This window comes from Melanotaenia boesemani, chromosome 19 (genome assembly GCF_017639745.1).
Source record: "Melanotaenia boesemani isolate fMelBoe1 chromosome 19, fMelBoe1.pri, whole genome shotgun sequence".
NCBI lineage: Eukaryota > Metazoa > Chordata > Actinopteri > Atheriniformes > Melanotaeniidae > Melanotaenia > Melanotaenia boesemani.
Genome location: NC_055700.1, coordinates 16,687,314 through 16,714,603, shown reverse-complemented (window position 1 = coordinate 16,714,603; position 27,290 = coordinate 16,687,314). Strand labels below are relative to the sequence as shown.

The 27,290-nt window shown below is 38.8% G+C and overlaps 1 protein-coding gene across 1 annotated transcript in view; it reads left to right on the top strand.

Annotated features, from left to right (window-relative positions):
- Nucleotides 1–26,812, top strand: part of nnt (nicotinamide nucleotide transhydrogenase) — a 34,683-nt gene extending 7,871 nt beyond the window's left edge. Inside the window, exons 7-22 of the mRNA XM_041969865.1 lie at nt 2,152–2,339; nt 2,691–2,824; nt 2,931–3,122; nt 4,383–4,536; nt 5,297–5,458; nt 9,398–9,508; nt 13,033–13,178; nt 13,400–13,595; nt 14,170–14,403; nt 16,126–16,286; nt 19,149–19,328; nt 19,587–19,746; nt 22,002–22,083; nt 23,065–23,183; nt 23,603–23,718; nt 24,312–26,812. Coding sequence (XP_041825799.1) covers nt 2,152–2,339; nt 2,691–2,824; nt 2,931–3,122; nt 4,383–4,536; nt 5,297–5,458; nt 9,398–9,508; nt 13,033–13,178; nt 13,400–13,595; nt 14,170–14,403; nt 16,126–16,286; nt 19,149–19,328; nt 19,587–19,746; nt 22,002–22,083; nt 23,065–23,183; nt 23,603–23,718; nt 24,312–24,461 — 2,485 coding nt within the window. The 3' untranslated portion in view covers nt 24,462–26,812. The remainder of the gene's footprint in view (nt 1–2,151; nt 2,340–2,690; nt 2,825–2,930; nt 3,123–4,382; nt 4,537–5,296; nt 5,459–9,397; nt 9,509–13,032; nt 13,179–13,399; nt 13,596–14,169; nt 14,404–16,125; nt 16,287–19,148; nt 19,329–19,586; nt 19,747–22,001; nt 22,084–23,064; nt 23,184–23,602; nt 23,719–24,311) is intronic.
- Nucleotides 26,813–27,290: the final 478 nt, after the last annotated feature.

The following is a 27,290-nucleotide window of genomic DNA, read 5'->3' as shown; positions in this document are numbered from 1 at the left end:
ACCAGCAAAACTCCCAGTTGTATTTAAAAAAAAAAAACTAGGAAAAATACATACTGTGCATCTTTGCTGTTTTGTGGAGCTGAAATATCTCCCCTCATCGCTGCGTGTCAGACTGATCTACGAGCAGTGAGTGAACTGTGCTGCGATGCGACGCTGCGTCTTTTTGACATATATAACAGGACAACGGCCCAAAAGTAATGCGGCCCACTGGGAATCCTCCCGAACCTCTCCATTAGCCAGTATTGCTCTTGATGTGTATTCCAGCGTGAGAAACCGGAGGATTAGCGTGAGAGCGTAAGAAGCCACTTAAATGCGTGAGTCTCATAGCCAATGCGTGACAGTTGGTAGCCCTGTAAACAAATGCGGCACACCGGCCCGTACAGGTGAAGTGGTTCACCACGGTCTCCTGCTGCAACATGCTGCTGTCAAATATGACACGAGAGAGATCACTCCGCAAGAAACGAGAGCGTTCAGTCGAGATACTCCATAATGAAGCCTGTTGCCATACACTAAGAAGAAGAAAAAAAAGAAAACTATCGTGGCTGGCAAACTTGTGCCGCCATTTTTTCCTTACCATGCAATTAAAATTGTGTGTGCCGGCATACTCTCTTTTCCTCTGTGGCTTTTTTTTTTTTTTTGTGAGTGTGTGTTGCCCTGCACCTCAAGAAAGCGTGATGTGCGTAGAAACACTTGCTTTCTCATATAGAACGGGAAATATTTCATACCCCTCTGTTTGAAGTGTGCCTCTGAAAAATCTTCGTTTGAAGGGGTATATAGCCGTACCACTTACCCCAACCCCTCTGTCCTAAAAGAAATTGGGACACCCCTACACGCGAATGCGCAAAACGGAGGGGAAGGGCTAAGTGGTAGGGCCAAGGAGTGAAATTGGATTCAGCCTTAGATTGTCAATGTCTAGTTTTCCTGTTGCTTGTCTTTGCTACAAAAAAAAAAAAAAAACTGCTTCCGAGTTTCTCCAAAATAAACAGTCATATATTTGGACCCTGACACAAGTTTTGTTATTTTGTTTACCTAAACATATGTTTAAGATACAGTTATCTACTTAATATGAGCTTAGTGTAGACTCTCAGCTTTAGTTTGTAGGTATTCTAGTTAAAATTGGAGGGAAAGTTGAGGAATTACAGGAATGGCAGAGAAAGTAGCTGCTTATTTTTTTCAAAGTACCAAAATTATTTAATTAAATTAAAGTAAAAACCCTTTCACAACATCCACCCAAGTTAACATTCTCCAGAAGAAGGTGTATCAGTATTAAAGTCTACCATAAAGACGACTTCATGAGGACAAATACAGAGGGTTTAGTCTCAGTCTCTTGGATAAAACATCCAGATTAGATTTGACCAAAAACCATTTAAAGAAGCCGACTCAGTTCGGGAACAGCAACCTGTACCAGAATGATGAGAATAAGAAAGTAAGGAGAAGCTCATGATTCAAAATATATCACATCTTCTGTAAAACATGGTTGAGGCAGTTAATGGTATGGGCATCTGACAACAGAAATGGTATAAAATATAAGGGGAGTGGTGTAGTAGTTACAGAGGTGGGCTTGATTCTCAAGAACCAGGGTTCAAGTCCCTGGGCTGGCAACAGAGGTGAACCACTGTGGGCCCTTGAGTCAGGCCCTCAGTCCCCCAAATGCTCCCTGGGTGCCAAAGAAATAATGTAATTATGGGATAAAAGCAGAGGACTATTTTTAGTGTGTTTTAAGATATATATGAACAGATACAAAATTCTTTTGTTAGGACTGCTACCATTGCTGCTCGTTACTTTAGGAAAAGATAAAACTTTCCATGTATTTGATGATTTAAAGATGTTTTCCTGTAAGAAAAAAGTGATTTATTTATGTATTTATTCAAATTCATATAATTTATATGCATAAATGAATATTTTATTCATATGTATATTTATTCAATTATTTATTTTATAATTCATCAGATTAAAAAAGTAGTTTTATTTTAATTAAGCTATTTATAGAACAATCAGTATATTTTGCACTTTTTTTTTGTTGAGTCATTTGATAAATGCAATAATCCCAACAGTTTTAATTACATGCAACATAATTCTCATGTTTATTGAAAGACATTTTCTGGTTGATACTTAAATAATCTGTGACATCGCATGTCCTCCCCCTCCCAGAGCTGCAGCTTTGGAGCAGTTTAAATCTCTGGGTGCAGAGCCACTGGAGGTGGACATTAAGGAGTCAGGGGAAGGCCAGGGAGGCTACGCCAAGGAAATGTCAAAGGAGTTCATAGAGGCAGAGATGAAGCTGTTTGCCAAACAGTGTCAGGACGTGGACATCGTCATCAGCACTGCTCTTATTCCTGGTATGCACAACGCACAGATCTGCAGGCGGCTAATCTTAAAAGTGAAGGACCCATTTCAAAAATAGACTGTCCTGAAAAACAAGGCTACATAAATATTTCTTTTCTCTCTCTCTTTTTTTTTTTTTTTTTGCAATATTTCAGAATATGAGGCTTGTACATTTTATTAAAATGTACAAGAGTTATATTCTGTTGTGGTTGGGTTTAAGTACTTTTTGTATGTTTTATTTAACCATTTCCCCAAATTCATCTAAACTTGAAACTCAGCTTTCACTACTGTGACTATTAAGCGTTTTTAAGTTTTCAGCTCACTGTTGGTGCTGTCATGTCTACCTTTTTATTTAAACATTACAGGTAGGCGGGCTCCTATCCTAATCACCAGACCTATGGTAGAGAGCATGAAGGATGGCTCAGTGGTGGTGGACTTGGCTGCTGAGGCTGGTGGAAACATTGAGACCACAGTACCTGGAGAGCTGTCAGTATACAAGGTCAGTGCACATATTGCTCAAACTACACCTAAAAGACAGCATATCTTCTCTTCTAATTTTTCTTTTCATCGTTTCTCTCGACTATAATTAATTAATTTATTTCTAGGGAGTGACCCACATTGGCTACACAGACCTGCCCAGCCGTTTACCAACCCAGTCCAGCACGCTTTACTCAAACAACATCACTAAGTTGCTGCGGGGAATCAGCCCAGACAAGGAGAACTTTTATCTTGATGTCAAGGAACAGTTTGACTATGGAACCCCGGATCACGTTGTCAGAGGATCGATCGTCATGCAGGTATGAGGCCTCGTGTGGCCAGAATATGCTTGTTCGTTTACGTTTTACAGAGTTTGCATAACAATCTAAGGATCCAAGGAGTCATTAGAAAGACGTTCAAAATGATGTGGTTACCAGCATTAGCCAGTAGATGTCACTCCAAAGCTGCAATCTTTTCTTATTCTCTGTTACAGCATCTGTACAGTTGAAAATACCGTAGAACCCTGTTCCCTCTGAATACTGTACAAAAACTTCATCTGATGACAGACGAAATAAACCCTGTGTCCTTCATACTGATGAATCTAATCTGTAAATGTAAAAGTTTAATTACTTTAAATGGTTTTACACCCAGTTTGACTGGTAAAAAGAGTGTTTTTTTTCTTTGGTAATTGCTTTTAGTATGTCCTAGTTTTGCTGTTAATTATAACATCATTTTGAAAAGTTCATTTTAAATTTGCTCGCTTTGCAGCCCAGCTAATAAACTGTTTGTGTCATCCCTGTAGCAACCAATAATGTAAAAAAATGTCCAATAACATAACAGTTTTGACCATTTTAAACGTAATAAAGCCAATAATTTGATCATGCCTGTTTTTTTATAAGCAGACTGCCTGAAAACGGCTGCACTTATTACATTTTCAATTGATATCAATAAACATCCAATAGTAAAACAACTTATTACATTATTGCCAACATGTTATTACATTAACATTGCATTTCTGTAGATGCATGTGAAATATTGCAGTTCAGAGCAACCACCAGTCAACTCTTCCTCTGGGTTCACTGTGCTTTTTCACTGTTTCAGCTAATGTTTTATTCGTATTTATTACGTTGACAAGCACTCCTCCCTTTTTCCTCTTTGTTCTAGTTCTTTTTAAAGGATCATTATCCATGTGCTCAGATGAATGAACATGATCACCAGTTGAAAGATGATCAGAAGACTGGAAAACATATTTCATACAGTAATTTGACCCCTGTCTGATGACAGTAATGATCCTGTAAATGATGCTGAAGTGCAGATAAATCTTACTTATTGCATTTGCTGATCATTAGTTTACTTATTTGATCTCAACAGTGTAATGTTTCAAATATTTGCAAACTCAGCAAAGGTCAGGGTTGCGCCTCAGGATTTGTCATCAGATAATACAAACCAAGCTTAAATCTGCTCTAAACTACTGTAGGTATTTATATAATAGTAATTGAATATGAGTCATTATGTTAAACTTGTTACTCTTATTTTCACTATGTTTCAATTTGTACCTAAATTTGTGTTATCGCCTGCAGAATGGAAAGAACCTGTTTCCTGCTCCCCTGCCCAACAACGTGCCCACTGCAGCTCCTCCAAAACCCAAGTCTGTCCAGGAGCTTGAGGCAGAGAAGGCTTCACAAGTCTCCCCCTTCAGGGCTACACTCACCACTGCTGGCTTGTACACTGGAGGTTAGTAGAAATGATATTATTGTTAGATTCCCCGAGAGAAAGAGCGAAAACTGGAAATTAACTGGTACTCTTTCATCAGGGTTGATTACCATCAATGAGTCCTCAGGGACGCTGAGGACTGCTGTAAGGTGAAGGATGGGTTAACAAGCTGCTTTTTAAGTCACTGCTGGAATGTGTGCAGGAGGCGAGAAGTGACAGAGGCACATTACGAGGGCGAGCACATACACGAGCACCCTGTTAGTGTCAGGAAGTGTGCATTGTAAAAATAGTGACCTGCTGAGTGTTTGTTTGAAGTAGCTCTGCAGTGAGGGTTTCCCATGGTGCTACACAGCCTTCTGTGTAAGTGCACCACATGTAGTTAATGTGGTTCACACATTGTCTCTGTGCTTGAGTTGTTTCCTACATAAAACCACCAAACCGCTACTGTGCTACTTTTTTAAATGGCAAGAGTTTGCCTTGTGCTGGTTGTGGGCTTATTCTTCTAGAATCCAATGTGGCTTCAAGTTATTTTACCAAATTTGGTTGATGGGAAAATGATTTTACTTTTGGTCTGGAAAAGATGATTTGCTTCATGTTTACCAGTAACCAAGGTGCTCTTTTTCTGTGGGACAAAATGGGTGGTCACATGGCCTCCTTCAGCTATTGGCGCTAAAAGTTTGGGAAACATGCTAAATCAAATACTGCCAAAAGATAACACACGATTCAAGTAATTTAATCTTGTGATTAATCTTATTCAATCTGTTTTCTCACTTTGTGCCAGGTGCTGCCACCATGCTGGGCCTGGGCCTGTCGGCTCCTAACGCCGCCTTCACTCAGATGGTCACCACCTTCGGTCTTGCTGGCATTGTGGGATACCACACAGTATGGGGAGTCACTCCAGCTCTGCACTCTCCACTCATGTCTGTCACCAACGCCATTTCAGGTAAGTTATGTTGACAGTGGATTGTACAGTGTACAGTGATTGAATTAAACCTCTAATCATTGGCTATGAGTACATGCACAATGATATTCTGACTATTTCTTCTCTTCTAAGACAAAAAAGTCTTAATATGGTCTTTACAAATGTTGCAGATAGGATATTCTATTCATATTCCTGTATAAATGTCATAGAAGGTTATTTGATTGAGTTATGCTGCAGAAAATTTGCTACACATCTTTAGATTTATAGCTTTCAAAGTAAAGAGCATCTCCCAGGATTTCTCTGGCCTGAAAGGGCTTCTCTTTACCTGCGTTGTGTGCAGGTGTTGTCAGATCTTGTGACATAAACAAGCAGCTTTGACCAATGAGAACGAGTCCAAAACAAGTGACTGTGTTCTTTAAAATAAGCAAGTATAAAGTCCCTAATAATAAGCCAACCTGGCAACTGTGGAGAGAAAGGCATATGTTGTCATTAGATGCCATGAATATGGCCAATAAAGTTTAACAACTCTTTCATGCACCTTTGAATGAGTATAGCATGAATTAAACTAAAACCCTGATCAGATTTCTTTTTGTTCTGATACTGAGGTCTAATGAAAGAAAATTTTTGACAATTACCCAATTGTTTTCCACCAATGAACATCATTGTCCCACACAAGTAGATAGTTTAAAGTGTGTCCCTACAACCGGCTTTTGTTGCCTTACTGTTGCTTTTTTGCTTTTCATTCCAAATAAAAATTTAGCTCTTGATGTTCTTATTGATGGCTGCTGCTTAACACAAAGGGGTTAAGAGGTTAGAAAAGTAAGTGTATGTGTGTGTTCTTAAGGCTTTGATCCAGTCCCGCTCAGGACTAGGAAGTAACACACTGCCGGTGATCTTTAAGGGTCAGGGAAGTCTCTTGCTCGTTTACTCGTGCACACAGCCGGGCATCAGAGCTTGGTTGTTGAACTCAGCAGTGTAACCACCAAAAGACAATTTTCACTTCCTTTAAAACTTTATTAGTGACCCTGTACAACTTGTTCACATGATCTAGTCTTCATGTTGTCCCTCCTAGTTGCTGTCAAGATGATCCTTGAATTTTAGTTGAACTTAGAAAAAAAAAATGTAAGGAATGTAAATGTAAGTTTATTGGAAGGTTTTTTCTTTTCTCTTTCCACATTGTCTGCCCTCCATCTGTCCTTGCCTTCTTTATTCTCTCTGCATCTCCTCCCTGTGCAAGTATTTTTCCTTTCGTATTTGGCTCGCGTCATTACTTTTTTGTTCTTTTATTTTGTCACTTTGGTCATGGAAACATTAAGACCAGCAGAATCCTGTTGTTGTTGTGCCAGGCATCATTAACACACACACACACACACACACACACACACACACACACACACACACACACACACACACACACACACACACACACACACACACACACATAATAACTCAGACATTAGAGAACCATATTGGAATTTAGGGTTTTAGTGATGGACAGTTATATTCTTCATGGGGCATTTATAGTGTTACAGTCAGTTGTGACAGACTGGTGGGTCATCTTAGATTTTTCAGTTCTGGTTTCATACCCATTGGCTCTTTTTCTTTCATTTTTTTATGTCTGGTGTCTGATTAAAATGCTTTTATCTACATGAGAGCTCTGGCTGGGACTACCAGTGCCATAATACCCAATGCTTACCACAGATTGAGACAAACTGGACATCAGCCCACCCACCAATGTAATGTATGTGTCCCTACTGACTTTGGATGGCTTTCTTACAGGCTTGCGGTGGACAGACATGCCTTTGATCTCCATATTGAAAATACCTGAAACTTAACCAGTTTGTTTCTTTTTATATTTCTTGGCGTTGCCGTGTACCCTTTGTCAGTCAACATGTTTTGCTCTATATTTGAACTCATAACTGGTTTTATTTTAGGAGTGACTGGATATCACGTTAGCTTTTTATCTTTTTTATTATCTTTTATAAGCCCTTCATTCTTACTGCTCTGTTTATTTAATCAGTGTCTTACAAAAATGCATCTTATAAATTTGCATCTTGGAGTATCAGAATTTAAAGCAAGTCAGATCATGAATAACAGATTTTTTTATAGAAAACATTTCATGTAAATTAATCAAACTATTCAGCAATACAAGGCTGAAATAAACGCTTTATTAAAAATGTGAATGAGCCGATGGTGGATTAAAATAACAAACATAAAGGTTTAACATTTATTGATTAGATGTCTGACTACAGTGGCCAAACCTATTAACGGAAAAATCCTAATATATGAGGCCATAAGAGGGCTTTTTTTTGAGACATCGACTGTTTTAGCATCAATCTTGATGAATTTGTTGTGTGTGGTTGTCATCTATATTTAGCATGAAAGCACAACAATTCATTTTAAACTAGAGGTTTTGGGAATTTTGTCTGATTTAATAAAACAATTAGAATAAACTGAATTAGTTAGATCTAAACATTAAACTTAAAATCGTGTGGACGTTCAGATTATTTAAAATGAAAAACATTTAAAATGTTTTAGTTAATTTAAAATGGATTAAAGTAAAAAAAAAATTAAAGAATGAGAGGAAGAAAGAAAGAAATACTGAAGAGTCTTTTTCAAATCTTAAAGAACATTTATCAAGAATATTTAATCATTATTAAAGGATTGCAGCCTTTTTTTTGTGGTACTGATCAGATTTATCACATAGGAAGCAAATTGTTTGCACTCAGTGACCGCCTGACGTCTGGAACACATGGAGCCTAACAAATCCTGAATTTCTTGCTTTTCCAGGACTTTACTGCATCGTTTAATTTAGTCTTCAATAAATTTAAAGTCTGCTCAGAGATCAGCTGGATTTAAGAATATTAAGTTTCTTTGGCAGATGAAGCTGTTTGGTTGCTTTCACAGATGGTTCTAGGTCATTATCCATCTGTGGTGTAAACTTCTTTTAGATTCCTCCTACTGTTGTCGTCAATCACATCAACATGAACTAAACCTATTAAATTAATTACTTAAGCTTCTGTTATCTTTCTGATTGTTATTGAGAATTTTCAACCTCTGAAAATGGAAGAACCGTGTAAACATACAAGCAAGTTTTAAGAAGCAGGTACAACTTTTGCATGACTTGAGTGTATATTAATGTAAAATGGATCGTATCTTGGTAAAAAATACAGCAAAGTTTTGTAATCCTTACAGTATGGAGAACTTGACACACTTTCAGGTGTTCTTTTTTTCTGAAAACCAAACTACAGATGTTTGGAAACCTCACTCTTTTGGCAGATTGTGTCGTAACACAATAACTTGTTGTTTTCTGCTGTGGTCATCTCTTTTGTTTCAGCGCAGATTTTAAATTGGCTTGTAATTACGTAATAGAAGTTGAGAAATTATGTTTGGCAGCATTTGAAACTTTGTATGGGAGCTGATATACACACATGATTATAAAGCTGCTTTTTGCAAAAGAAAAAAAGGTCAAACTTGCCTTTTTTCCCTTCATTTGAAGTCTGATTTAGCTTTTCAGACCTCCAGTACAAACATGCATGAATACACACATACCTGTTTGTCAACCTAAACGGCACACAACTCCGTGTGAGTGCAAGCTTTCTCTCTCTGTACTTGATCTTAGTGCCTGTAAATCATTACAAGACTGATGTTATCAGATTTCCTGAGCGTATTTTGGTAAAAACACACACATTCTCTCTCTTTCTCTCTATTTCTTTATCACTGCATCTATTTCTTTCTTTTCCAGTCCGGCAGGCGAACTGTATTCTGAGCTGAAAGTCTTTAGATGTGCTGATTAAAATAAAAATAAATGAATAAATAAAATCTAACTAGTATTAACTTCATGATGAAATTAATGTTTGATTTCCGGTGTTGTGTTCTTTTCCATCTTCACTAAAGGTTTTGTTGCCCTGTGTCGTGCATTACTAATTTAACAGTCACTAACATATACATGTTCTGCAGGTCTGACAGCTGTGGGTGGTCTGTCCCTGATGGGAGGCGGCTACTTGCCAAGTACTACTGCAGAGACACTGGCTGTGCTCGCTGCCTTCATCTCCTCCGTCAACATTGCTGGTGAGTCACCCAAACATAGACACCTCACAGTCATCCCTGCCAGCTACAGCAGCCATGAACCAATACAAAAATCAACTTAGGCTGATGATTGAGACGCTTTGTATTGATTATACAATAACATAATTTCGACCCAAGTTTTGCAGCTGCCCTTTCTACCCATCTGCTCAGACCAGATTCAATGGCTCGGAGTTGGACCACACACATCCAGCCCTGCTATTACCCTTAATAATTCCCATTACAATGACAAAGTATTCTTGGAGTCATTATAAGACTCATCACTCTCTAATTGCCCATGGAAACAGTGTGACCTTCCAGCCATGAATTTCTCCTATTAGCTCACAGCCAGGCATCAGAAGAGACTCTGATGCAGGAAAATTAAGATATGACTGGCATAATGGGCCAGTTTAGGCCGTATGTTAAAATGCACTATTGCCTCCATTAATTCTACGTTTGAGAAATGCAAGACCAAGGCTTTGAGTTCAAGTCAGTGCTGTGAATCTTACTACATATGGTGCATATTGATCAATAGCATACAGACCCCCCCCCCAGTAAGATCTGGGTCTGTTAAATTTCCACTGATGTCTCAGGTTGAGGGTAGATGGGACCAAATTAGAGCCCGACTGATATAGATTTTTTTGAGTCAGATTTCGATATTTGTCAGAAAAAAAATCTGATAACCGATTAATCAACCGATTAACTTAAAAAAAATTAATGAATAAAATAACTTTTTTTTTTTTTTTTTTTTTTTTAAATTGCATTGTAAATGTTTCTTTCTACGGAGCATGCATTCATATAGCTACCAGTTGTACTGATTAATTTATCTTCAGATTTAGACCATAGATGTATTCTATATAATAGCAATATAATGAGTGAAGTTACAGGGAAAACATTATTTATGCAGCCCTCTGATGCCCTTTAACATTAAATCACATTTTCTCTACTCCACCTAAAATAAAAACCAGAGATACTTTTCTCAGATACCAAAACATGTCATCTTTAAGTTGCATTTTAAACATATGATGGTCACAAATAGTCTGGCACTTATGTTACTCCACAACAACACCATGAGTTGCTGTTACAGCCTGAGTCACGTTTTTGTATTTTCTGACAAAGTAAAAATAAGAGTGACATAACATCATAACAGTTGCTGAAGACAAACAATAATATTCATCATTTTAACTTTTCCCCTTCTCTCTTTGAGTTTGCATCGCTCCTTCTTAAATGCGTCTCAACACCCAGCTGACGGAGACTCTCCTTCTGAACTCTTACATATTTTGTACACTTATGTTATTTCTGCAGTTACATACTGGCTTTTAAACAGTTAGCTAACGCTGTGTTAGGCTGGCATAACCACAGTAAAGTTACTTCCTGTTTATGTTAGCTATAACTTAAGCTAGGTTAGCACAACTTTAGCAATGCAACGTAAATGAAAAGCATGACCGACACAACAAAGCACGGGTCGCTATCATGACACACGGCAGGCAGAGTTAAACTGAAACTGGAGACATGTTGAAACATTCTTGAGTTCCACAATGCCGACCCCTGAAGTGCTGCCTGGCCATTGCTACTGCTGTATTTACTGACAGCGGTGAGGACTGAGGATTGAATGAAGTCAGACTAACGGCACAACATCATTTTGCAGGATTCTGACACTTGATAACATTTACCTTTTTATGAGAAATAAAGAATATATCGATGTTTAAAACTGCAGATGATTATGGTTGTTTTGAAAAGGGCTGTAATCAATTTAATTGGTCAGGCTCTAGACCAAATAAGTCCACTGAAAAGAGTTGGTCCTCTCTGTGCTCAGAGGTGTCTCAGCACTGCCATGCTTTGCCTATAGTAAAACCTGAAAGTCCGCTTCAGCTGTATTAATGCCAAATCAATCTATGTTTTCAATGAGTAAAGAAGTTTTCTTTTGTTTTTTAATTGTGTTGTAGAGCATAGCTGCAGTAAAATAATCAGAAAGTAACACTTTGTTGCTCTGATTCAGCTGCTTTTTACTACAATCTGAGCTCTGTCTCCCTAATCAGTTTGCGCTCCCAAAATAAATGTCCACCCATTCATTAGAGCTGTTATGGATATTAAACCTGAGACAATAAATATAGATAAAAATAAAATACTGTCAGTACAAGACTAATGAAAAAGTTTCAGCTTTGCAAAACTCACACTAAAGGTTGAAGATGAGCTAAAAAACACATCCTCTCCTTACCAGAGCTTGAATTTCTCCCCAGAGCTCTTTTTAGCTCCTAGTCCGTGTTGAAAATTCAACTCAGTTTATTTCAGCTTTATTCGTAGAGCACCAATTCAATGTTACAGTGAGGTAACAGTGAAAAGGAAAAATGTCCCTTTTAACAGGAAGAAAACCTCCGGCAGACCCAGACTCAGGAAGGGTGACTATCTGCCTCAACTGGTTGGGGTCAGAGAGGACAGGGAAGCGGGATCAACAGGCTCAACCTTTACTTTTACTCAGATACCTGCTGAGAGAAGAGAAATACAAGTTAATGAAGCCAGTATTGTCATAGAGTTATACATGGAAAATAAAGAGCAAAGAAATGAAAAAAGAAGGAAGTGCTCAGTGCATCGTGGGACATCGCTCAGCAGTAAAACTGCCATGGGCTGTTATAAAGATATTACACATTAAATCTGCAGAACAGCATCACTTTAATATGGTTAGTGGTAGCTAGCTGAAATTGCTTTAACTTATTCTGAATTTTCTTCACAGACTCTAATTAAGAAAAGACTAGAAACAAAACAATAATAAATGAGGACTTCACCCTCATGTTTATTATTATTTTTTTAGAATGAAAATTGTGTCTTGAGAAGGTAGATCTGACTTGTGTGTTGCTTTAAGCTTGAAAAGGTAGCTCTGATGTAAAATCAAAATGCAGTTTCAGTGGACCCATTTAATAAAAGAATAACCACAAGAAATTAGTGAATACAGTCGTTTAACTATATGAACAATCTTCCATATGAATACACTGACTCAGTATGACCTGCAATAACAGCAGTCAAATAATTATTTTATGTTTAAACCAGGACATTCTGTGACTAAAGTTACATGTACTGGAAAGAAACAGATGCTAACCTCTGATTCACCCTCGTATGCATTGGGTGCATGCGAGTGCACGTGGCTGTGATTGTGCCAGAGGGGAAAAGGGAGACTAATACATGGTAATGTGATATTCTCCTGTAAAGAAGTGAGACACTGTCTGGTCCTGTTTGACACTTCTGAGGGTTTCTACTTGAAATATTTACACTGACATAAAGTAGACTCATTAAATTCCTGCCATTGGTTATTGGACTTGGCAAAAACTTTTAACTATTGGCTTTGCAGCACCTGCTGACCTATTTCAGGTGCCTTGACTGCCTGCCTGAAAACCTCCCACTCTTTTTCCATTTTGTACTTTTATTACACCGATATTATTTTTTTCTGTGGCTATTAGTTTTTTTCATTAAAACGGTTTTTAAACTTAATTTTTGTGCCACTGTAAATATAAATGAATTAATTTTCTCATTCTCAGGTGGTTTCCTGGTGACCCAGAAGATGTTGGACATGTTCAAACGTCCCACTGATCCTCCTGAGTACAACTACCTCTACCTGCTTCCTGGTGGTGCCTTCATTGGAGGTTACGCTGTCGCTCTGCAATCTGGATACAACATTGAACAGGTGTGAGAAGGCAGTTCATACCGTTCCCACTTGTTTACTGTGCATTTGCAGTCCCTGAGAGTTGGTACAAAACAGACTATAACTGTAAAGTCCTCCAGATGTTCTTTGAGCAGATGTTGTGCAGGTCCTTCCAAGTAAAATTGCTAGCTCTTTTTTTTGTCATTCTGTGATCCTTCGATTCTTGTCCTAAACACCTTTTTCCACTCTGTTTCTCTCCCCAGATGATGTACTTGGGCTCAGGTCTGTGCTGTGTCGGTGCCTTGGCTGGCCTTTCTAACCAGACCACAGCCCGGTTGGGTAATGCTCTGGGTATGATGGGAGTGGCTGGAGGGATCATTGCCACTCTGGGTGCTCTTAAACCTAATCCTGAACTCCTGGCACAGATGAGTGCAGCTATGGCTGTGGGTGGCACTGCTGGTGAGTGTGTGTATTTACATTGACAAAATAAGCAGGCGTACTCCTAATGTAGAATGGTGCTGCAGCAGATGGATGGTGGTTTTCTGTTGGTTGCATTTGTATGCGTGGATTCCAAATTCGGACAGATTAAAAGGCATGTGTGTTGAGAGAGTGTGTGATGTTTACATCAAACACAACATGACTAATGTCTGCCAAACACAGGAGGTCTGGCAGGATGGTCAGCATTGGGTATTACTCACTTTCTCTCTCTGTTTCAGAGTAGTTTGCTCATTTTAATGCTAATTGTTCCAGTAACAAAACTTGAAAACCAGACTAAACTGTTCACACAGATAATAATGCTCTTTTCCAGATATGGTAGTGTTGAAAGGCCTCCTGCAGGACTTGTGTGCACACCAACACACACACAGTGTAGCACAAAAACATGGAAATTCCTACAGTAGGCCTCATCAGCAGCACCTGGCTCCTCAAATGGGCCCATTTCCCAGCAGCCCTCTGCGTGTATGTGTGTGCGTGTGTGTCTGTGCATGTGTTTAAAGGGGCACTGGACTTAATTTGTCTTTCTTTCTTTCTGTAGGCCTCACCATTGCTAAGAAGATCCAGATCAGTGACTTGCCCCAGCTTGTGGCTGCGTTCCACAGCTTGGTTGGGCTGGCTGCCGTGCTCACCTGTGTGGCTGAATATATGATTGAGTACCCCCACTTTGCCACAGACCCTGCAGCCAACCTCACCAAGATCGTAGCTTACCTCGGCACCTACATCGGTGGAATTACTTTTAGCGGCTCTTTGGTGGCGTATGGCAAACTGCAAGGTGAGGAAAGCACAGCCACATAAGCAAGTCCATCACTGCGTTTTCACCACTTACCTAATAATGTTAAGGTCCTCCTTGTGCAGATGAAATGTCTGTAAATCTGGAGGATTTAGAGACAGGAATCTGTGGGGTTGTAATATGGTGTCAGGCATGGGGACATTGTTAGTGGATCCTTCAGGTTCTGTGAGTTGTGGGGTTGGACATTTGTGGATCTAGCTTGTTCTGATGCATCCAGGAGATTCTTGATCCTTTCAATCCAAGCTACTTCTGGGCATTTTATCATCCTGCTAAAGGTAACTGGTGCTACTGGAGAATGTCATTGCCATTAGAGGTGTGCTATAGGATGTTTTAGCTCTTGTACCAAACAAGTTATAGGATCTCCCTGGGTCAACTGTGGACCCAGAACTGAGCCAGAAATCAGCCATCAGCTTCCTGCTTGTTACTGTATGTGTAGGTTCTCATCATGTCAGGGCATGACAGAAGAAAGGGCAGCTGAGGATGGGCTGATGTTTCTGGCACTGGGATGTTATAAATGGATTGTTTGGGGCCTGTGTTTGTGGGGTGGAGTCTTTGTAGAGTCCTTGGGCTTTCTTCCCACAGATACCATCAGCTGTGGCTGATCATTGTAAGCTGAAAGTCTGGACTTCATTGTTAACCAGTTGCTTACTCTACTTAGGATTCACCAATGTTCACATTTTGTTATGTGAATTCTTGCCCTGTTTTTCTGCAGTGGCAAAACAAAACAAAAAAAGATGGGGTTCATCATGCAAGACTAAACAGTACTTTTTGTATTTTAAATGTGGGTAATAGTGTTAACAGGGACATTCAGGTGACTGGGACACTCCCAAAGCTGCATGTACCTGTAAGAACCTTTCTCTGGTTGCATTTCCTCTGCAGACAGAAATACTGAAAGGACTTGACAGCCAGCCAGTGGATTGTAAAAGAGCTAAACTTATGTCACAGTTCCTCTGTTGCATAGACGATAAAACTTAAACTTCACTGTCAGCGCATTCTTCAGGGGTTGTTTTCTTCTTTTTTTTTTCTGAATTCTGGTGTTGCACTCATACATGAACTTCATCTGGACTACTCACCATAATGTTACATCACAAATTGTTCCCCTCATGCTAGGAAAGCTTCAACTCTGCAGTTAACAAAACAGATTTTTAAGGACTTTTTTTTAGCTCCTGCTTTAGTTGACCAAAGTTAAAAGAAGGGGAAATACCTCCACAAGTTAGAAGTATGGAAAGGTTGCTGTGATTCAAGAGCATTTCATAAATGTCAGGACCCAAGGTTTTCCAGCAGAGCATGGCCTCGTAACGAGATGATTAATACTGTTAACTTCACCTGTCAGCGATTTTAATGCTGGAGCTCATTAGTGTATACTTCCCTGAAAAGTAAACATTTACACTTCTAGGCCGCTGATGCTCAAGCCTGGCAGCGGATACTCTCCTGCTATCATAACGTACATTCATTACTCTGTTGGTCATCACAGCTGCCCAAGCGAAAGCTGGATTCAGGCTGTTAGATGTTTCTGTTTGACTTTACATCACTGCATGTTGCTGTTGGGAAAACCTTGGATGTGGATTAGATTGGTTCTACTTTCGTTAAATGAACAGTTGATTGACGAAGAGAAGTAAAAGTCTAACAAAGTCAGCTGAATGATAAATAAGTGGGATTTTTATCTTTTGTCTAAATTCTCCCTCATTTTCCCTCTTTCTGCAGGTATGCTGAACAGTGCCCCTCTGATGCTTCCTGGCCGTCATGCTCTCAATGCTAGTCTCATGGCAGCAAGTGTTGGTGGCATGATTCCCTACATGCTGGATCCAAGCTACACCACTGGCATCACCTGTCTTGGATCAGTTTCTGCCCTCTCTGCTGTCATGGTATGCTGTCTGTCTCAGATCTGAAGTTAACCTAAGCATGGCCCTTTAAAAGAAAATCTGGACTGAGATATCTTAGATTAAAATGATGACAGATTGATATATATTGATGTTAAAAACTTCAACAAACTCCAGGAACTAGGAAATGGAGCCTGGAAAAATATGTTGGGGATTAATTAGGACATAGAAAGCAAGAAAAAAAGACAACAGAAAGGATTTCTAATAAATGTCAAATAAAACGGGAAATAGTTGCTGCCCAATAAATTCAGAACAAAGCAAACCAGCAGTCCAGGCCAAGCAACTTTGACATATTCCTCCATGTGTTTAACTTATGAAATCTGTTTTGTAATGCTTCATACACTTTAAAAGACATTAAAAAACACTTTTGCTTATTTACTCATTTAGTTATACATTTACCATTTTATTTTTAATCTGCAGTTAAAGCTGAAAAAGAGGAAAGATAAAGTTCATATGGAGTTTAAGCAGTTTTTAGACATACTGCAGACTTTAAATGCCTTGGCAGTTTTCTTTACTGTTAAGTTTTGAGTAGTTTAAGATTTGGAAAAAGAGGCAGCGGGCATGTGCAATTCTGTTTTCTCATGTGTTGTTGGTTAAACTTCCAAATAGTCTCCCAGAAAAGAAAAAAATACTGTAAGTCAATTCCAAGAGAAATGAGAAGATCTGTAATTTCAGTTTACTTTTTTACAGGATTAAACTTTAATCAGCTATTCAAGTGCAGAATTATGCATCATCCACTGTGCTAGTGTTGACAGACTTGCACAAGTAAAAATAAATCTGCAGTGTGCACGAGAAGAGCTGCCTGATGTTTGAGCTGAAATAAATTAAACACACGATGAGTTCTGGACCTTTGCTGCTGCTCTGGTAACTACAGTTGGCTCATGTACAGTTTTTGTTTCTAATTGTAAAAAAATCTTTTTCCTTTAGAGAAAACTATTGTTGTTTTTTTTTTTTTTTAGGAAGCCAAGTGAGATTCAGACAATATATCACTAAGCTGGCTAGTTTTATTTTTCAAGTGGATTTATCAATGGGAAAATAAAGTATTATTGAAGTTAGTTTTCAATATGCACTATATTTGCATGGTACGCTTACTGAAACGCTGATCTGGATCAGTATGCCTCAAAAGGTTTGCTGTTTTACTACCTTCTTCATGAGAAAGGACCAGCTTAGGTGCTGCTGCAATTTCAAAGGTCTGGATAAGTAACTATTTCTGAATGATAGGATGCTGCTTTTAAGAACAATTTTAATGTAGTTTCTACGTGTTTTAAATTTTTTTTATGCTATTTGAAGAGTTTCTGCCTCCTTAGCAAAGGAACTGAAAATGTGGGCCAGCAAGGCCAGTAGTGTGCAAGCTCTGCCAGTAGAGTATGCATCCCTCAGGGACAAGATAAATAGTTTGAATAAGAGCGTAGTTTTTCGGGAAAAAATCATCCTGCTTTACATGTGCATGCAAGCCAAGAACACATTAACCAACAGCTTTGGCCTCATTGATATGTGACAGACTAGGACTGACTGTGCTTCCTGGAAAAGGAGGGATCAATGCATTTCTGAGGGAGAAAGGATGGGCACTCAAAGTGCTGCATGAAGTAGCAGGTTTGATCATATAAAGTGGAAAAGAAAAGGTTGTTTACCAAATATATTTACTTTGCTGCTATTATACCTTTACAGCCCACCCAGGTATTAACATGGTGTGGGAAACCCTGGAGAGATAATGGCTGTTACACTTCAGCAGAAACTGAGAAAACCAAGTACATTTAAAATTAGTTGGTCAAACGGTGGCATTAAAATTCTGCAGTATTTGATAGTCGTGGATTTTTAAGGGGTTAATGAAGAGTCTACCGGCTAGAAAGCAACATTTTTTTTACATTATGACTTGGTTGGTGTTAACGTTCACTAAAGTGTCCTTTGATATGCAAACAGTAATTTCAGAGGTTTAGTGGTTCAACGTCCTGGTATCGGAAATTCTTGTTGGCTAGATGGTTTGTCCCATATCACAAACGTTAAGTGGATTGCGGAAGTGTGCAGACTACATAGGGCACGCCCAGACCCTGAATTGGGACACAGCTAATGATTATTTACCTTGTGTCCGTGGGGCTTAAATGTCTATTTCTAAAGCTATTAACAAGTTGCATAATTTGTGGATATCTGTTAACTTGGAGTCTGGGCTTACTGAGACACGTATGACATAACTAGTAAATTAAAGAGCGTTGACGGCATGCATTTCATGGCTGCAGACAGGTTCTGCTAACATAACTCTCAAACACAACCAACAGAGAGGAAAGAGCCACTTATTTACTACAACATGTCAGTCACACTGAGGTTATCCACAAAGCTGGCTTGTCCAGTTACAGTACATTTAAAGAAGTGTGTTTTATTCACTTTAATATTGTGTTGTGGTAATTAAAAATGAATGAAAAGATACATTTGCTGCCAATAATGTAAAAAAAACTCTAAATTATTCTAAAGACTTGAATGTATTTATTTTTATTCAGTAAAGCCTTTATTTATCCAAGATAATGAGTTTCTTGAGATTTAAAAATCTCTTTGACAGGAGTGTCCTAGCCAAGGCAGGAAACAGCTCAAAACAACAATAGTGGCAATAATACACATCTACTGTATTCACACAAAATGATTAAATGTATATGTCACATGTTTTTATCAAACACTATCTGAATGACAACCTTAGAAAGGAATTGCCAAAGTTTCCTGACATCAAGTTTAAATACCCTTTTCTCCAGCTCTAGGTGTGAGTTCTAGGTGCAGTTAAAAGGAACTAATTTTAGTCTGTAGGAGGGACGGGAGAAGGCCACTGGATACAACCTCATAATTCCTCCTACTTTCCTTCAGGGTGTCACCTTGACAGCAGCTATTGGAGGCGCTGATATGCCAGTGGTCATCACCGTACTCAACAGCTACTCCGGCTGGGCCCTGTGTGCTGAGGGCTTCCTGCTCAATAACAACCTGCTGACCATCGTCGGAGCTCTCATCGGGTCATCTGGAGCTATTCTGTCATATATTATGTGTGTGGTAAGTGGAGCACACTCCCAAGTTAAAGAACAGACATTGAAATGTTTTTAATTTTAAAACGAGGAGCTGCACTCATGCAGTTGAACGTGGTTGTTCCTCTCCTGTCCACCAGGAGGAACTCTAAACTTTACTATTATAGAAAGACTGTGGAGTCCCTGCTCTGATTTCTAATGATTACCATGTATTTCTATACATGCCCAATAATGTAAAAACATAAGGTATCATAATAATAAAAAAGAAGACATTTTTTCCTCTCAGGCCATGAATCGTTCTCTGGCCAATGTCATCCTGGGTGGTTATGGCACATCTTCCACCGGCACCGGAAAGCCCATGGAGATCACAGGGACACACACAGAGGTCAACGTGGAACAGACTGTTGACATGATTAAAGAGGCCCATAACATAATCATCACTCCAGGTAAAACATGCACACACACACACACACACAGAGGTTTGGTACATGATTAGAAAAACAATGTTACTTTCACTGTTCCCGTCACTTTTTTTTTACCCAACATGAGCAAAGTGTGTGTTCTGTTTATTTAACCTTTTCTTGACCTATGTTACATCACCATTTTGCTAGGCTAATTGACAAGTCATGGCAGAGCGTTTACACACCCCCCCACACACACAAAGACACTCTCCCAGATTTCTGTGTGGTCGACAGTCCCTCATAAATAGACATTCTACAGTGCAGCGTATACATATGCAAGGTCAAGGGGAAATTGAGGGTGTGCAGGGTTTTTGTTGACAATTCAAATACTATGCTTCAAATTGGCTTGTAGTCCCCTTTTCTGTGTTCAAGCTTGGGGTCTAACCTTTGTTCCAGCTACATGCTTGTTTCACATGTTTTTAATATTTGACTAGATACACTATGTGTGAGAACCTCCCTGTATCTCAACTATCTTGGGAGCTGCTGCTGCTGTAAATTCATTATCATGCAGCCCAGTGACATTTCAGTCCTGTCGTCAGACTGTTGTGAAACAGTCACGGTTGTTTTGCTCACGTGGGTACATGTAAACACAGACTAAAAGCATTTAGCCTGAAAATTGGTAATTCCAGTCAGTGCTGAGTGGCTATTTACAGAAAGGAAACTGCTGCAATTTGGAGAAAAAAAAAATAGGTTAAGCCATCTTTCTTTCTTTCTTTATTGGAAGACAAAAAGGAAAGTTTCACAGCAAAACCCAAAAATATTCCAAAGATTGAAGTGTGAGGAATGCAGAGCCAGAACGAAATAATTGTCATTTTTTTCTGCTTTTCCTGAAAATGGTTCACAAACGAACCCTCACTGAGACAAGAAGAATAATAAAGTACTTGACAGAGTACAATAATTCAGTGAAATTCTTGAAACAAATCATTAACATTCAAAAATCAGAATCCTTCTCAGATGCATTTCCAGGATGAAGTTTTGTGCACATTGTTCACATAAAAAAAATCCCAGTAAAAACTTGAACCAGATTAAAAATTATAATCACAATGAAATGACTGGGAGTATTTTTATAGGAGATTAATATGTAGTTGTCTTTAAACTATTTAAAAAAAGTGAAGAGGTGTATTGCACTGTGCAATACTGCATTAACATCAGTTACATAACACTTGTGGAAAATGCTGCAAATCTTTAATTGTTAACTTTGTTATGACGATGTGTACTAGTTTAGTATTGTTACATGGCTCCAGTATTTAGCCAGTGACCTTGTTTCCATTTCAACCATTCTTCTTAATTGAAGCCGTCATGGTCACTTTGCCTGATTGACATCTGTGGAAACAGCTAAGATCTGTTTGATAAACATAAGTGTTTTCCTGGATTTGTCTGGACCATCTCTGCAGAGTTTTGATCCACATGTTTTTTCTTTTATGAGAAAGTCGTGCAAGAAAATTGGCAGCGCCAGTTTTAAAAGCACTAAGACGGAGGGGGAGAGAAAGCGAGAAGTTTTAGATTGTTTAGTCGGACAGCAGACGTTCAGCACTGTTTATGTTTTGTTTTTTCTGTTCCCTCACCTCTTTATTAAACTTGAGTATGAAACCGTGTCACTTTGATTGGTGTGGTGTAACGAGACAGTTTCTGACTGCTTGTTGTGACAGGGTCTGTAAACAGCACTGTATTGCTTGACACGCGTTTGTGTGTATGCACCATACGGCAGCATCATTACACATGAAAGCAGTCCAACGCTTAGAGAAAGAACCAACACATATTAACACATAGACCGGTATTAAGGTTTAGCGTGTCTCTCTACTTCACTTCTTCAACACTTCCTTCTCTCATTGGATCTGATTCATCTTCAGACTTGAAGCACAACTTGTTATAGGAACAATATCACTAACAAGTCTCCCTTGGTAGAGCAAATCTGTCAAGTAAAATATGGCACACAGACCACCGTTCTGTGTGTTAGGAAGCTGGACAGGACAGGGTAAAAAAAAACACAAAAAAAACAATCACTCAAACATATTTCTAAGCTGATTGTATAATCTCAGAGGGACATTTACCTCTGGTCCCGCCACTTAAATAATGAAGATAGTCAGGTGTGATGATGATGTACCTTTTTCCATAGACCTAGAAAGCTTTTCTTGCATCCTTTACTGTTGTAAATACTTGCACAAGTTGTGTTTTCTGCAGCAGGCTTGTATATCAACCTATTCATTCATTACATTTATTTAAAAAAAAAACTTTTTCAGGTTATGGGCTCTGTGCAGCAAAGGCCCAGTACCCCATCGCTGAGCTGGTGAAGATGCTTAAAGATGCCGGCAAGAAAGTGAGGTAAAATGATGATGTTCATTTTCACAAAACCTACTTAAAAATTACTAAAATTGCAGTCAGTCTGGTGTTTTTTTTTTTTTCTCTTAAAGTTGGATTTCATCCAAAACAGATGAATAAATGTAAATAAATAACAAGGCTGGTATGTATGATGCAAACTGTAGGGGACAAACTGAGAGTTTGGCTGGGATGTGGAAGGCCACATCTGTGTGTGTGTGTGTGTGTGTGTGAATAAAGAAATACTAAAGAAATGTGCAGGGCAAGTACAGCGGAACCTGTGTTGTTGTCCTGGTTCGGGCGTTTGATCCTGGCTGTTTCAGCTGCTGCTGCTTACAGCGTTTGTATGTGATTAGAAGAAAGTGGGTGGTCAAAGACAAGGAAAAAAAAAAAAAAAGAGGGTTTGGGGGGGGGGTTGTCCTCTAACTCTTAACTTCATCTTCTTTGCAACAGACTAATACTTGGTAACATGACACACTGCTCTTACTTGAATTCAGTCACACGGTCTTTTCCTACCGACATGTAGATTTATACAATGAGCTCAAATGGACAGTTTAGCTGCCACAATTTCCTAAGATCGCCCTAAATTATCAGACCATCTGCATTCTACCTAAAGTCACCACAATAAACGAAAATTTCATCTTGAAATGGTGGTCTCTTTGGTGGGGAAGTGGCCTGAGTTGCCAGTAGACATGAGTGGCTGGTGTTAATTTCCTTCCCTGATTACATGACATGGCAAATTGAGTTTGAGGGCAGTGTGCACCCAGTTACACACAAGAGTGCACATTCAACAAATGACTCTCCTGGAGGAATGCAGTGGGAGTTGAATGTAAGCAGACTATTATCATCTCTTAAATCCATTTTTCCTAAACCTTATCTTTTTTTTTTTTAACTCCTCTTCAGACTGACTTTTTTTTTTATCTTCTCTCCCTTCTCATTTTTTAAAAAAAGGGGACTTTACTAAAAATGAATTCTTGGTTTCTGCAGGTTTGGTATTCACCCAGTGGCCGGCCGTATGCCTGGTCAGCTTAATGTGCTGCTGGCTGAAGCAGGTGTCCCATACGATATTGTCCTGGAAATGGAAGAGATTAATGAAGACTTCCCCGGTAAGAGTCAGTGCTTCGCATCTTTTACACACTGTAAGTTTATTCAGAATTTATGGGGACTCATTATCAGAACTTTGCTGTTGCCTTTTAAAAAGTTTGGAGACTATGGAGGTTTATAACTTTGATAAATTTGCTTCTCCAACTATATAGACTTCTTTATTTCCAAGATGTTCAAGCACCATTTCTGATTAAACAAGCTATAATAAATAAGTCTCCTCCTCCTAAACCGAATTCATGTAATTAAGTCAGTTTTAGTTTGACATTAATTGGGTTCAGATTCTTAAGAACTTTGGGTTTTCAATTCACCAATGTTGGAAAAACAAATGGAAAAAAAGAATAGTTATGCTTACATTAAGGAGCATTAGATGAAATTGTGGAGAGATGGTTTATAAAGTTTAATTTGTGGTGTGTTCACTTAGAAACTGACCTGGTCCTGGTGATCGGCGCCAATGACACGGTGAACTCAGCCGCCCAGGAAGACCCTAACTCCATCATTGCCGGTATGCCCGTGCTGGAGGTCTGGAAGTCTAAGCAGGTGAGACATCTGGTTTACGCATGAGAATAAAACGTGTCCTGAAGCAGAATAAGATGAAGACAAATGGAAGTTTTTACAACAACTGAACTGTCCACACCTGTAGTGGAGCCTTCATTTAAAGAAGTACGCGAGCCTTAAGAAATATTGGCTCACATTCACACACACAGATTGCTACAGTTCCAGGTGCAGTCGCATCCTGATCCCATTACTGATGACTGTGTCCATGTGGAATGACAACATTCGGAGCATCTCATCCCACTAGCACTGATCAGAGATGTGGGATTTATTCTGTGCACCCACAAGTTTCCACACACCCCCCTGTGGGAAAATCAAAGAAGACAATCTACTTAACCACACACACATGCAGGTGTGCATATCTGTGCCGTTATGCTGTGTGTACACTGCACAGTACGTTCAGAGTAGGAAAACTTTGTCCACAACGATTAATCTACAAAACACAGACGGTTTTATTTATTGGAATTAAATTTATTGACTGATGTTTTAATGAGAATTTATTTTTGTTTTAATTTTCTTTACTTTTCCATTAAAAGTCCATCTTTGTGTGTTCTGTTTGCATCTCTTTATCCCTTCAGGTGATTGTAATGAAGCGTTCTCTGGGTGTGGGATACGCAGCTGTTGACAACCCCATCTTCTACAAACCCAACACCGCCATGTTGCTCGGTGATGCTAAGAAGACATGTGATGCCCTGCAAGCCAAGGTTCGGGAGGCCCAGGGCCTGTAACACACCCTGCAGCACAGACACCTCCACTGAGAGCACAGGAAACAAGGCAGAGGTTTTTTTTTTTTTTCCAGAAGTACTGAAGTACTCCAACTGAGCGAAGATGATTACTGAGATTAGAGGTTTTTGGCAAACCCTTCCTAAGATCTCCAAAAAAATAATTGTTGCAGTATGAGCCATTCAATGCAGATACTGTAGATTTACTTCCCAATGAAGTCATGTACGTGAGTACAGACAATTCTCCTTGACCCCTCTTTTATTTTTAGATATTAAAGGAAGGGTATGTTACCAATCTGAATGTGCTTTGGGTAATCTGTGGCATATTAACAGACTGTCATGTTCATTTTAGACATATGTATTTATGTAAAAACACAAACAAGAGTGTAGGATTCAAGTGTCGGATATGTTCAGTTTCTCAGTTAAGATGTTCTAGCAACTAGTCAATAGCTCCAAGAAAACTTTAGACAAATTAGAATAAAAAGTCGTGATGGTAAATCACCAGAGGGAGTTCTTACAGACCGAAGCACCAACTCCTTGTCCTCACTGTAAAGTTTCCTTCCCCCCTTTCTCCAGAGTTTGACTTTTGTTTCAGTAACTCGGTGTTCCCTTCGATAGATCTACCTGCTCATCTTTTTTTCTGTGTAAGTAAAGAGGAAAGAAAAAAAAAAAAAGCAGAATGGTATGACAGTTTTATAAAGTTCTTTCAGTTCAAGTTTTAAACTGTATTGTAAGATGTTTGTATTTAGTCCAATGATTATCATAAGCTTAAAGATTTTCTGTAAGTAGTCATGCTTTTTGCTTTTTTTTTTTTTCTTTTCTTTTCACCTCAGTGTGTTTTGTGACCTCCATCATTGTCTCGTGTGCTGCAACCACACTGGTGCAAAAACAGAAAAACAAACAAAAGCGACAACAAAAAAACTCCATTCAAAGCTCCTTTGTTGAGCAAGTGATGCAATAAACCAGACATCTTCGAGCTTCTACTGAGACCACAGCTGTCCTACTCTCACAGACTTTCTTGTTGCTCTGATAGCTGAATGGAGTTAATGTTTTTGAACCAGGTGTGCTCCGTCATCACGTGTTATTGAGATACAGTACATGTCATGCTTTTTTTTTTTTTTTGCCTTAATGGCAAAGAAGGGTTTTTCTTTCCATTTGTTTTTTCTTTGATAAGTGAATGTGGCTCATCCACTCCAGCGTGTGTCCTCATTACTGCTCTACAAGGAAATGAAGGATCACAGTTTGTAAAGTATAGGGCCTTATCTATGTTGACCTGACTGTTGTATGAGAATCAAAACAAAATGCCAATATTTAATCAAAATTAATGTCACATTTCAGAATATATGAACTGTTAGGTATTGATAGGTGAGCACCTCTTAACTTTTTTTTCATTTGTTGTTAAGCTTGATCATTTTTATTATTAACCTCACATTGTGCCAAGCCTTCCCCTTTACCCTTTAATCTTGGCGGATGCTGCGATGCAGACAAAGGTTTGGCTCATGTGAAGTAGTTCAAGAAAGACTAGACATTTTTGTGGTCCAGTAGTTTTTAATTTTTAAAGTTTCATTGCTTAATAAATACATGAACTTTTACTTTTATTCATACAGATGAATAAGGAATAATAGAGATTAGTAAACAGTTTGATAAATAATTCGTTAGGTGATAAATCAGCGGACCACTTCACTTAAAAGCCTGTACAAGTAAGTGTATACAAGTTATTGATTACAGTTTCATCCTGGGACCTGATACATTGACCATTACAACTATCCTACCTCTCCATAAAATGACCAATGCCTTTCCACAGGACCTTCACCTGACCAGTTTTATTGACTCTCCCACATGATCGGACCTGTCATTTTCTGACTCAGTTCAGCCAGTCAGCTCTCGTATATCCAAAACCAGGACCAGTAACCTTTTTTTTTGTGTTGGATTTTCAACCATCAAACCTCAGTTTTCTGCCAGCGAGTTTATTCTATTTTGCAAGTGTAGAGGTGCAGATGTAAGAACATTAGTGCTCTAACATGTCAGTTTACACACAAGCCATTTTTAAAGACTATAAATTTGGGATAGTATTTGTAGATTTGCTACCATTTTCGAAGAAAAGGTCAAACAAAAGAAGATGAGGAAGGTTTCGGAAATTTTTAAAGGTATGCCCCTTATTCCCCGTTTAAGCTTTTTTCTTTTCAAGGAGAGTATTTTTGTAAAGAGGCATCATATTTGTGCAGAGCAACAATGGGGTTTTGAAGTTCTGTTTCAATGCGCCATGTTAGGAAGATGAAATGTACTGTGAATTTGCTTTTCCCCTCATTTGTTTATCATGGAACATTTTCTTCCCTAATAAACCGGTATTTACACAAGATGTTGCCTGCAGGTGTAATTTCTTTTCCCTTGACTTTCTCTTTAAGGTGAAAGGTGCAATTGAATTCCTCCATAGTAAACACGTTGATGTGCACGGTTTGCCTTGAGGTCTACCACAGCTCTGAGGTTAACACTACCAGCCCAATTTTGCTGTGGTGCAGCTGAGAAGTCAAATATTTGCAGCAATTACCTGGATGAAGGATCATGAGGGGAAGGAATTTTATCCACACATGCTTAATCTCTCCAGTGCTGCTTTAGGGGATAGGAAAAAATAATGTGCATACTTCATGCTAAAGAGTTTTAGCTCTGTAACACATTCTGAAATGTAATATTCGAGTTTAGACAGCAAATTAAGGCAAATAATGAGGCTTAAGATTGCAGGTTAATTTGTCAGAGAAGCTGCTAATTTGTTTTAGACTGGAAGGAAACGGCATTTAAGAGGGCCATGTTGCTGAGTCAATGAAGGATAAATTTCAT